This window comes from Anomaloglossus baeobatrachus, chromosome 7 (assembly GCF_048569485.1).
Source record: "Anomaloglossus baeobatrachus isolate aAnoBae1 chromosome 7, aAnoBae1.hap1, whole genome shotgun sequence".
NCBI lineage: Eukaryota > Metazoa > Chordata > Amphibia > Anura > Aromobatidae > Anomaloglossus > Anomaloglossus baeobatrachus.
In genome coordinates this window covers 94,721,048-94,734,245 of record NC_134359.1, presented here as the reverse complement: position 1 = coordinate 94,734,245, position 13,198 = coordinate 94,721,048, and the positions used below count along the sequence as shown (strand labels likewise).

At 41.6% G+C, this 13,198-nt stretch overlaps 1 protein-coding gene across 1 annotated transcript in view; it reads left to right on the top strand.

Moving 5' to 3' along the window:
* LOC142245127 (melanoregulin-like) overlaps nt 1-12,920 on the top strand; it is a 216,491-nt gene extending 203,571 nt beyond the window's left edge. The window contains exons 7-8 of the mRNA XM_075317484.1: nt 10,829-10,992; nt 11,070-12,920. Coding sequence (XP_075173599.1) covers nt 10,829-10,992; nt 11,070-11,171 — 266 coding nt within the window. The 3' untranslated portion in view covers nt 11,172-12,920. The remainder of the gene's footprint in view (nt 1-10,828; nt 10,993-11,069) is intronic.
* The last annotated feature ends 278 nt before the right edge of the window (nt 12,921-13,198 follow it).

Here is a 13,198-nt window from a genome sequence, read left to right as displayed (position 1 = left end):
ATATACAAATTCTCTTTTTAAAGAAGTATAAACATGAACATCTCCTCTTTTTGGGAGTACATCACATACAAATATTCATGAATAGTACATTATTAGTACATCATTAAAAAATGTACCATTTATAGAATAGCAAACTTGCCGAAACACACTGCGTGTCGGCCAAATATTATTCAGAGAAAAAGGTTTTTTGAAAAACATACCAATCGGCAGAGGAAAAGACAGGGTAAGAAAAAGCAGGAGAGACAAAAGGACAGGAAGAAGAAAGGAAGGGAATAGTATCAATCAGAGGAAAACGGACAGATCGTTCCTGTCGTTCAGACCAAGCGGTCCCATTGCGTTTAAATCTAAGATTAATCTAGATTCTTTTTGTAGCAGTGAGCGGTGTGTATCACCGCCTCTGCTGTTAGGATTTACTTTTATTAATCCTGCAAAAGACAACGGGCGGGGATTACTATTGTGGCACTCCTGCATATGTTTTATAAGGCGTGCTGAACCTACCCCCGATGTTATGGACTTGGAGTGTTCTCTAAAACGGACATATAGGGGTCGGATCGTTTTTCCAATATAATAAAAATTGCAAGGGCAAAATATCACGTACACTATACATGTGAATTATTATATATAATTTTATATTTGGAACGGGCCAAGAATGAGGACATGTATACCAGGAAGGGGACATATCTATAAAAGGAGGGGCCCAGAATGAGGACAAACACACATATGTCCTCATTCTGGGCCCCTCCCTGTATAGATATGTCCCCTTCCTGGTATATGTCTCCATTCTGTCTCTAGGTTAAGAAAAAAACACAGCAAAACATTGTACTCTCTCCCCGGCTCCCATGTCCCGCTGCATCTGTCGCGGGCGGAGGAGGGGACGCTGCGCTCTCCCACTGCTCGGGTCCGGCTGCCGCTGCTGCTGCTCGGTGGCTCGAGCGATGAGCCAGATCCCGGGGACTCGAGCGGCGCTCCTCGCCCGTGAGTGAAAAGGGGTGGTTTGCTTTGGGGATACTGTCCGTGACGCCACCCACGGTTGTGGTGATTGTATGGACACCACCGCTGCTCTGGACGGGGATCCCAGGGGCGGTGACAGGGAGCAGCTGAGTTGTTGGTTCTCCCCTCCGTGGGTAGGGGGGTTGGTTGTCCCGGGGCCCAGCGATGGGGTAAGGATGGGTGATTGCAGGCGGGTTGCGGGGCCTGGCGAGGTGCAGGGTCGCGGGGGCAGCACTGTGCCGCACGGCCCGGTGGTACTCACTCAGCCTGAGACGATGACACAGTTCTCGGTAAAACACACGGCTGGAAAGACGGGTCCCACGGACGGCTGCTGATGCTTTTCCCCGGTAGGTTAACGGTGACTGTCCTTTCCCTGCACCTAAGTACTGCTGCTGGTTCCAATGGGTTCCCACCGATAACCCGCTCCCCGGCTTGGATATGGGCCGGAGGAGCCCCCTTTTTGCCCGCAGGCGCTGGCCCTGAGGAACTGATGCCTTGGCGGTGGCGGTGTCCCTCTCACTCGGTCTGACTGTTGCCTTCAATTGGGACTTGGTTGTTTGGAAACCCAGGAGGTCCCCTTCACTGACGGATTTGGCAAATTCACGGCGACTCCAAGCCTTGCCGGGGTCCGAAAGTCCCCTGCCAATGGTGCTGGCTTCTCCTTGTGTACCGGTCTGGTACTGCCGGGCCACCGCCCGTCCACGGTCCTTACGGCAACTCCGATAGGCCACTCCTGCAGACGGTCACCGCCGTCTGCTAACCTTCCTGTCTCTGTCCGGGGCACACACCCGGACGCTGTCAGTTAGTTGCTCTCCCACAGTTACAGCAATTAACAGATGGCAACTCTCTCAGTGCAAAAAAAATTCTTTTAAAATTTAAAAATTAACTTTTAATATTTCCACTAAAATGGTCAAAGACCAAAGACAAACAACACTAATAGATAGGTTTTAACCCCTCCTGCCTCTTAGGGGATATATATAAACCAAAGTGAGTTTCAACCTCAATACTAGATTAGACCCATCTCACCAAATCATGGGTACCTTTAAAGTCCACTAGTAATGATCAGAAGAAGTTAGATTCATCTCACCAAATTAATACAGGTGCCGCTCATCACAAAAATTGGGGTCCAAATTATTCCATAATGGAGCCCTTAGGAAATTGGATTTGTCTCACCAAATTTATAAAGGTGCCACTCTTCATGAGGATATTGGGGTCCAATTCATTCCAAATGGAACCCTTAAGAATGTTTTCTCCCGACGCGTTTCATTCAAAATTCACTCTTCAGGGGAGTCAGAAATCCATCTCAGGTCTCATTCAATATGTACCTGTGAGCTGCACAATATGCCAAAATATACAGAATGACAAAAAAATATATATATATAACGGCAAACCTGCAAGCCCTGTTTAAATTCATAAAAGGCACTCACCAGTCAGCCTAGACCCATCAAGGAGTCATAGATGCGGCGGACCCACTCTTAGTCCCAAGATTTAAAAAAAAAAAAATTTTTTTTGCACTGAGAGTTGCCATCTGTTAATTGCTGTAACTGTTGAATATTGAAATTTACCCATTGGCTATTTACATTCTAATTGATGAATATGGCAGGTTTTTTGAGCACAAGTTTTGATACGGGCTCTTGGGCTAATGAGGCGAGGGACGTATTTTCAGAGAAAACATTTATTCAAAAAAAGTACACCCCTACTTTGAATGGGGCTTTTCGAGAATTAACTAAAATTTATAAAAATAGGACATCCTCCTGGTGGGAGGTGCAGTCCTTAGAGGTTTACTTGCGTGATAGGATAGTACCGAGGCATTTGAGAATCTCCCTACAGCCTGGCTATCGGTATAGAAGTCAGGAATTAGCTGCTAAATGGGAGAAGGAAGCAACTGAGAGTTCCCTTCGACTCATGACGTTGCTCCTGGAGGAAGAAAAAAAGAACCTTGCAGACCTAGAAAAATCGCTTAAAGAGCAGATAGACATGACCAATACTTTCTCGAAAGAACCAGACTTTCAGGGGAAAGAAAAAACTCTGCAAAACACGATTGAAAAATATCAGTACCATCTGAAAGATAAAAAACACAAATTTTATAATAGGGATATGCAAGATTTCAGAGAGAATAAGATCTACAACTTTGTCCCCCCACGTTTTGTGAGACCTAGCGAAACTGAGTGCTCCACAACGGACACAGATGTATCTGATTCTGAGGGGAGAAATATAGGAGCAAGAGGTAGGAAGAAGAAGAACTTTGGGAATGGTAGAGGCAGGTTTAACCAACCCTATCAGAGTAATCATTTTTTAGAACCAAGGGAACACTTCCTCAGAAATCGAATGAACAGGGGGGGCTTTCAAAATCCTCAGGATACCAACAAGTAGTGAACCTCTCAAGTAGGGCTCTGTCTATGACAGAGATGAGTGTATTAAGCAAGGGTCTCTCTTTTGTGCCCACAACGGATTATAATGATTTTGAAAGTGTCAAGGATCTCAATCTCTTCATCAGAAAATTAAAATGGAAGAAATTCTTCATTAGAGACAATAAGAAAATATGTATGGATATGGGGATCCCAGATGACATCCTTGAAGATGTCAGATTTCTATATAATCTGGATGTTATGGGGCCTGACCTAACTGGTCAAGGTCCCTTCACAGATCTCAGGTTGAAGAGCACGAAGATGCCACCAATCCAAAGTGACCTCAGTGCTATTGATGTTTTTTGTAATCTTGTGTCTCATGAACTGGAGAATTTGAAACCCAAGCATCGGACGAAATTTAATCTAACTAGGGAGGAGATGGAGAGCCTTGACACTTTGGGGAGAGCTACAGATATTATTATCAAGCAATCGGATAAGGGGGGGAATACTGTTGTGATGGATCGTGACAAATACTTAACTATGTGTTTATAATATACTTGGAGACCAGAATGGCTATGCAAAATTGAGGTCTAATCCATCACAGCAGTATTCGAGGGAGCTAAAATCCATCCTCCTTGCCGCATTGGATAAAAATTTGATAGGTAAATCTGAATTTGATTTTCTCTTCCCTAAACATCCGACTATGGCAACTTTTTATAGTCTACCTAAGTTGCATAAGGGTGTTGATCCTTTGAAGGGCAGGCCCATAATTTCTGGTGTGAACAATCTAACACAGAATTTGGGGGTCTATTTGGATGACATTTTGAAACCATTTGTATTAGGTTTGGGTTCCTATATAGCTGATACGACTGATTTGTTGAAAAAACTGGAGGGACTTTCTTTTGATGAAGAGACAATTTTGGTTGGAATTGATGTTGAATCCTTGTATTCATCCATACGCCATGATCTGGGTCTGACAGCAACAAAATATTTTTTGAAAGGCAGGGGGATACAGTGTGAGGAACACACTAACTTTGTCTTGGATATCCTCAATTTCTGCTTGACACACAATATCTTCTCTTTTGATGGCCACACCTTCCACCAGCTCAGGGGTACAGCGATGGGGAGTCCATGTGCCCCGTCGTACGCTAACCTGCTCCTGGGCTGGTGGGAGGAAACGGTCGTCTTCAGAGAGGATCGTGAATCTGCCAATGAGAACATTGGAATCTGGTACAGATTCATAGATATTTTTTTAGTGTGGAAAGGCAGTGAAAATGAATTGAAGTTGTTCATGAACGATCTGAACACGAATAACCTGGGTCTGTTTTTTACATTTGAAATGGACAGGTCTAAATTATCCTTTCTGGATCTATTGATTGAAAAAGACGAGAGGGGTAATTTGATAACAAGTACCTACCGGAAGCCCACCTCAACAAATTCACTCTTGAGGTGGGAGAGTAGTCATCCACTCAGTCTTAAAAAAAGGCATCCCAAAGGGACAGTTCGCAAGAATTCGGAGGAACTGTTCTAATGAGAGGCACTTTATGGATCAGTCAGGCGATCTGGAAAGGAGATTTTTAGAAAGAGGATATCCAATGAAAGTAATAAAAGAGGCGGCTGCTGACATCGTGAAGGTCAGAAGAACAGACCTTCTTTATCCCCCTAAGAACATGGCAAAGGATGATGGGAAGGACACGATTAGATTCATAACGACTTTTGATAACGGGGCGTATGAGGTGAGGAAAATCCTTGAGAAATATTGGCCCATTTTGAAGATGGATGGCGATGTTGGGAGCTTGCTTACCGATAGGCCTTCCATTACATATAAACGAGCAAGGTCACTTAAAGATCGACTAGTCCATAGTTATCTCAATCCGAAAAATCCTTTCGTCAGTTTTTCAACCCTGAAGGGCTGCTACAAATGTAGCGGTTGTATAGCCTGCAATTCGATTCTTGTTGGCAAAAGGTTTACAAGTCAGGTGACGAAGAAGGAATATGATATTCGATCCTTCATCAACTGTAAGACACAGGGGGTAATTTATAAGGCGACCTGTGTCTGTGGAATGGAATATGTGGGCAAGACCCGCAGGGAGTTCAGACGGCGGATAGGTGAACACCTCAGGGATATCAGACTGAACAACGATACACCACTGGCAAGACATATAAATCGCATGCATAATGGGGACCTCACTGTTATTGTATTTCAGGGTATTGATCACGTTAAGCCACTACCTAGAGGAGGAAATTGGGACAGGAGGTTGTTGCAACAAGAGTCCAGATGGATTTATTGGTTAAAGACTCTACACCCTAATGGACTAAATGAGGAAATTTCCTTTGCACCCTTTATCTAGTGGTGGTGCAGGGTCAGTGGTAGAGAGGAGGGACACACGTCGGCCGAGTGGGGGCGCCCACACACCGTTCTATCTTGAGGCGCCAACCCCCACATGATAGGTGGGGTCAGAATTTACAGCTAGTTTATTTAGGGCAAGGGCAGTCCCTTTCATTCCACTTTTCTTCCATTCCTTCTTTACCCTCCTTTTCATCTTTTTCATCTTTCTAGATCATAGTCAGTTTTTGGGATAGTCCCCCATATTTTGTCATCACATATGGGATCTCTTTAATGATAAAATATATATATATATATATATATATATATATATATATATATATATATATATATATATATATATATATATATATATATATATATATATATATATATATATATATATATATATATATATATATATATATATATATATATATATATAAAAAATGTTTCTCTTGGAGATGTCTTTTGCCTTATTGGGATTCTTTGAGTTTTAATATTGATTTTGGATAATAATGACACTGCCATATATATGGGTGACACACTTCTGATGTTTGTTTAAGAGGTGTGTCATAATAATTTGGTGACATGGCTATAATTTGTAATACAATATGCAGTCACCTTAAAATTGTTTGTGGCAATCGTTGGTTGAACCGTCTTTTACAGCGGTGTGAACATTCCATGCTACAAACAATCTAACAATAATAATACTGTATGCTATTGTAGCTACTTTTTATGAAATCTCCTCCTGTTTAGTGTGATGGTCACATCCGTTTATTGGAAGAATGACCACACTGTGCTGTTCGCCCTAATGAATTAAATGAAAGTGCTGTCTTTTGTTTTGAGACTGATGTAATCCTATACTCAGCCTGTGTGACGTGGTATTCACGTGACCGGGCAGTGAGGGGACGGCACTTGGTTGCCTTAGTTATTGTAAACAACATGACGCGGCATCCGGCCGTTGTCATGTGACTAAATGGGCGGAAACAGCGTCACATGGCCGGATGAGGGGGAACATTTAAAACTGGGCATTATGCGGCGGCTCCTTGAGAGAGCGAGAGTTACGGCCGCTCCTGCCACGTGGTAAGTTCCCCGTCTACCTGTATCTGTATGTGGGATCTTTGAGGACCGCTGAATTGCTGATTTTTGTTGTTGTTGTGCGTTTTTCGGCGTGTCATTTAGGTATCTGGTCCATGTATCTTGGGACTAAGAGTGGGTCCGCCGCATCTATGACTCCTTGATGGGTCTAGGCTGACTGGTGAGTGCCTTTTATGAATTTAAACAGGGCTTGCAGGTTTGCCGTTATATATATATATTTTTTTGTCATTCTGTATATTTTGGCATATTGTGCAGCTCACAGGTACATATTGAATGAGACCTGAGATGGATTTCTGACTCCCCTGAAGAGTGAATTTTGAATGAAACGCGTCGGGAGAAAACATTCTTAAGGGTTCCATTTGGAATGAATTGGACCCCAATATCCTCATGAAGAGTGGCACCTTTATAAATTTGGTGAGACAAATCCAATTTCCTAAGGGCTCCATTATGGAATAATTTGGACCCCAATTTTTGTGATGAGCGGCACCTGTATTAATTTGGTGAGATGAATCTAACTTCTTCTGATCATTACTAGTGGACTTTAAAGGTACCCATGATTTGGTGAGATGGGTCTAATCTAGTATTGAGGTTGAAACTCACTTTGGTTTATATATATCCCCTAAGAGGCAGGAGGGGTTAAAACCTATCTATTAGTGTTGTTTGTCTTTGGTCTTTGACCATTTTAGTGGAAATATTAAAAGTTAATTTTTAAATTTTAAAAGAATTTTTTTTGCACTGAGAGAGTTGCCATCTGTTAATTGCTGTAACTGTTGAATATTGAAATTTACCCATTGGCTATTTACATTCTAGTTGCTCTCCCACCACTTTTCTGTCCAAAACTCATCTGCTCACTTTTCCCGCCTCCAGGACTGTGAACTCCTCGGTGGGTGGGACCAACCACCTGGCCCACCCCCTGGTGTGAACATCAGCCCCTGGAGGAAGGCAACAAGGATTTTTGGGTCTAGCTTAGATGTGCCTATCCAGGGTGTAGGGTGTGGTGGTGTAATTACCTGTGACCCCTGGCTTGTCCAGGGCGTCACACATCCTCCTCTGTTGCCATAACATCATTGGCATGCATCGCCCTCAGTCTCGGGGACGCAGATGTCTCTTCGGTTGGCAGCCTGAAATGCAGTGCAATAACACGATGGGTCCCTGTGCTGCAATGCATTATAGCTGAATGCGCACCCTCAGACACACATCCAGCTGAAGTAGGCGCTGGTCAGAAGGCGCCACCACCCCTGGGCCTGGTGGCAGCTGCAACCACGATCGGTCTGCCCCTACCTTTCCCAGATTAAACTTGAGTATAGTTTGGCCCAGACCAGAGTACACCCCAGGGATATAACTGTCCTAGGCCAATTATATACTGGGGAGTAAAATAGCCTAGACCATCCTATACCCCCTCCAGGCCAGAATTTACCCAAGTTCCATGTTAGATGGGTATATTCTGGCCTGGAGGGAGTATAGGCTTGTCTAGGCTATTTTACTCCCCGGTATATAATTGGTGTAGGACAGTTATATCCCTGGGGTGTACTCTGGTATGGGCCCAGGCTACTGTATAACTCAGGGGATAAACTCTATACCTGTGGGTGGGTATAAAATAGTACAGTGCTTACATTGACCTGACAGTAGATGCTGTTGTCCCTTTAGTGCATACTTTAATGTTATCCGTGTTTTTACCTTTTTAAATGTTTATATTGTACAAGGACTTGCTAGTCTAAAGGTCCCAATACATGGGACGACTACTGGGCGATTTGTTGTCCCTTGAATTGAGTGATAAGTGACTTATCGCTAACGAGGAATCACTGTGAAAAAAAATTGCATACTCTGCCACTTTTTTATAAGTTGAAGTTTTCAAGACATTACGACTGTTTTATTATATTATGAACAGTCAAGTTTTTCTAGATGAATTAATAAGTCTGTCTTTAGATTTATAAGATTTAAGTCCGTTAACTGAGAAAGCTAACTTAGCCTGCTGAATCCCCAGTAAAATGTTACAAAAATTAAGTAATTCTTGTGTATATCATTCAATTCTATTGATGGGGGTATAATATGGCCTGAGGAGTATAATCTAGTTTGTCAATTTAATCCCATTATAGTCTGGCCTGTAGGTATACTCTGGCCAGTTACACGGGGCCTCACACATAACTTGTAGATTTCATCATATATGTTGCAATACAGGGTAATATTGTGGTACCATGTTAGCCAGAAAAATCAATTGAAATACTATGTCCAAAGAATGACAAAAGTATATTAGGAGTGATGACTTTTATAGGCTAACCAGAAAAATTATATTGGCGAGCTTTCAGAGCACAAAGGCTCCTTCAGGCAAATTTACAATTGAATTACTGAGATCAAATCACAACATTTTAAATGAATATTACAACAGGACATGGGAAAGATGATGCCCCCTAAAGATAAGCCAAGGAAATCAAATTAAGTTTTTTCTTAGAAATGCAGATGAGTTGGGAGTGGTCTGTTCAGATCACTTCTGAGGTTATTAAACCTCTAGCATACTTCCACTACATTGATGATCTGATAATAATCTGGACAGGCTCAAAAGATGATCTGATCACCTTCCACAACAACTTCAACAAATTCCACCCAACAATCAAACTCACCCTCAACTTCTCAAAGTCCCAAATAAATTTTCTGGATACAACCATATACATCAAAGACAATACCATACAAACGTCAGTTTATCCGAAACCTACAGGACGTCTCGCATATCTGCGATGGAACAGCTTTCATCCAAGACACACAAAAAAAATCCATCATCTACAGTCAGGCTATGAGGTACATCCGGATCTGCTCCGACAGTGAGAACAGAAAACTACATCTGCTATCCCTGAGAAATACATTCCTACAACAAGGATACCATCCACTAGTAATAGATGAACAGATCCACAGAGCTACAAGGATCCCAAGAAGCAGCCTCCTGGATTACAGAGAGAGGATAACAATAGGGTACCGCTTGTGGTCCCATATAATCCCCACATGGGCATCCTAAGGAAAATTGGTGCTGTTGATCTTCAACCCATATTCCACAGGGACCATAGACTGAAAGTAATATTCCCAGAATTGCCACTTCTCTCCTACAAACAGCCCCCTAACTTAAGGCATCTCCTTGTTAGAAGTGTCCTCATCACCATCAGAGACTGGCACATTCCCCTGTAATGGTAAGAAATGCAAGACCTGTACCCACATTTTACCAACCAATACGATCCACATAGCCAACACAAATCAGAACTACAAGATCATGGACCCCTTTTCATGTACATATTCAATGTGGTATACATGATACAGTGCACAAGATACCCTGGAGGAACATATATTGGGGAAACTAAGCAAGAACTACAAACAAGGATGAATCTACACAGGCACACAATAATAAATGAACTGGACACGCCTGTGGGAAAACATTTCTCTAGACAGGGACACAGTATAACAGATTTAAAAGTACTAATACTGAAAGGTCATTTTAAAGATGACCAAGAGAGAAACATTTGGGTATTCAAACTGATAAGGATGTTTGGATCTTTAACAAAAGGACTCAATTTAACACCTGGTTTTATGACTCACTACATGGACACACTTCACACCTCTACCAGAAGAACCTCAGAAGTGATCTGAACAGACCACTTTCAACTCATCTGCATTTCTAAGAAAAAACTTAATTTGATTTCCTTGGCTTATCTTTAGGAGGCATCATCTTTCCCATGTCCTGTTGTAACATTCATTTAAATGTTGTGATTTGGTCTCAGTAATTCATTTGTAATTTGCCTGAAGGAGCCTTTGTGCTCTGAAAGCTTGCTAATATATTTTTTGTGGTTAGCCTATAAAGGTATCACTCCTAATATACTTTTGTCATTCTTGGGACATAGTATTTAAAGTCATATATGTTCAAACTGCGCATTGCTTCCACCTAGTGGTAGAAATGGCTCGGAGGAGATGCGTGCACACATGGACGCAGACAAGCAATACTCCTAATAGAGTTGAATGCAATTTGTGTATCAGCAGTTCCTGCACAAAATCTCGGTTTTTTTTTGTTTTTTTTTTTCTTCAGGTTTCCAGAAAGAGGCTGAATCCCTTTTGTCTGTTACAAAGCAAAGTACTATCAGTAACCCTAAAAACATGAAGAAGGCAATGGAGCTTCTCCTGCGACTTGCGGATGATACAACCATCTTTCCAGCTGGGTGGGATCTGCCAGAGAGATACCTCTATATAATGGTAAGATCCTGCTACCAATGGTGAGCCATGAGGCTGGAAATAACAGCAGTACATTCTAACTCTTATTCCATACACAGGACCGACTGATCTGTCTTGATGCAGTGGAGGATTTCCTTAACATCGCTCACAGGAGATATCCTAAAACGCATGAGGAAACGGGATCTAAGAGGATAAAGTGATCTTCCATTTGTATGGCCTTCTTCCCAAGCTCAGAACAGGAGAGGCTTTTCTGTGTTTTGGCTGCAAGTGCTGATCTGAATCAAAGAAAACTTTTTTTCAGTTTGCATCCTGCATAGAAATAAGTCTTTCCATACTAAAGGAATCAAAATCCTCTTTTGTCAACCCAGGATTTTCTGTCTGTTCCGCAGATATAACATCATTACTATTTAGTACTAACTGAAATTCCTATACTTGTTGCCCCCACTGCTGCATTGCTGGCATACTTGCCACTAACCTCTAAGAAGCTTCCATAGGCTTGACACTTGGTAGTCTTAAGAACTTATTGTTGTTTGAAAATAAATATTCCAAATCTTTAAAAAAAAAAAAAAAAAAAAAAAATGTTTCATTGATACGAGGCCAGAAACATTGACTATACATAAAAGTGGATTGTTACCTTCTAATTGTTCTTCCTCCTGTTATCAGAAGATCACACAGGTACAAGTTTCCGAAATGGGAATTGCAACTAGGAAACCATTTTAATAGGAAATCCCCCGATCTCTCTGGATTATATTTTATAGTCCTTATTGTGTGCCATATATTCTCACCTTTTATAGTCCAGTGGTCTAAAAATATCAACAGACCAAAAACCTGTAATGTTTACCATATGGTTATAGACAAGGGTGTAACCATAATTGGTGCAACCAGGCCTGGAGGGTAAAGGGGTCCCATGTTTATTGAGAAAACTGCACATCTGGAATAACTAGCATTTGTTGCCTCTCGCACCCTTCTTACGTGCAGTGGGCATGCTCGTGAAGTTGCCATGTTTAAGTTCAGATGTTGGGGGGTCTCCCCTGTAGACACAATCATTCTCTTGCTCTTTAACAAGTGCACAAACTGAAGTTCTAGTGGTGAGTACTTTTGACTGATTAGCCTCATGCACTGTGCTACGGTGTTCCGGTGTGTAGCACTGTGCATGCATGCGACTGTTTTACAGTTTTATACGGCATGCTGGCTAGTCGTTGTCGCTTGCTGACTGTATGCTCCACCAGTGGGCATTTTGGGGGTACTAAAGTAAAGTATGAAAAATAGAACTGATTGTATGCTGCATAAAGGGAATGGGGTGTACTATAATAAAGTATGCCAGCCGGGTACTGGATAACTATGTGCTGTGCGGAGCGATCCAGTGAAAAATTATGATGGAGCCCATAGGACTTGAGTTACACTACTAGTTATAGATGTTGAATTTCATGAAGAAACCTTGAATCACTGCCAAAAAGTAAAGTGGCCTCTATTAATATTGTTCTACATAGCTAAAAATCAAAGACATCAGAATGAGAATGGTTGACGATATGTCTGCCATTTTTAGCTAATCATTGTAGAAACTTGCAATCTAATGTAAATCATTTTAATTGTTATATGATGTTGTTAATGACTACATTTTAGGTGCACATCTCTGCTTCAGACCTGACAAAGTCTTGAGGTGGACTCATCTGCTGCAAAACTCTAGTTTAATCATTCTGAAATAAGGCCCTTGAAAGAAATAGTTATAATCATTATGTTCTCGCAAAACTGCCCTAATTATAACACCTGTATTTATAACATAATATTGTAAAGGTTCTACTTGTGCATTGCAGATATTTTATATTTCTTCTTACACAGTTGTCTATTAATTAAGTCTAATAACTAAAAGTGTGACTATTATCTTACTGATATTTCTTTGTTTCCTAAGGTCAGCAAAAAAGGTGCCAAATCTGTAATAAAACTGGTGTTTACAGGAAACAATCGTGATTGTGTTCTTTTGTTTTTCTGTAGGTCTGTTTTGCTTTGAATAAAAGATCTGCATGATATGGAAAGTAATGTAATTTAGTGTTACATCTGCATACAAATGTATAATTATTCCAGTTGATACTAAAGGTGGTGTCACACATAGCGACGCAACAGCGATCATGACCAGCGATCTGACCTTATCAGGATCGCTGCTGCATCGTTACATGGTCGCTGGTGAGCTGACAAACAAGCAGATCTCACCAGTGACCAGCCCCCAGCG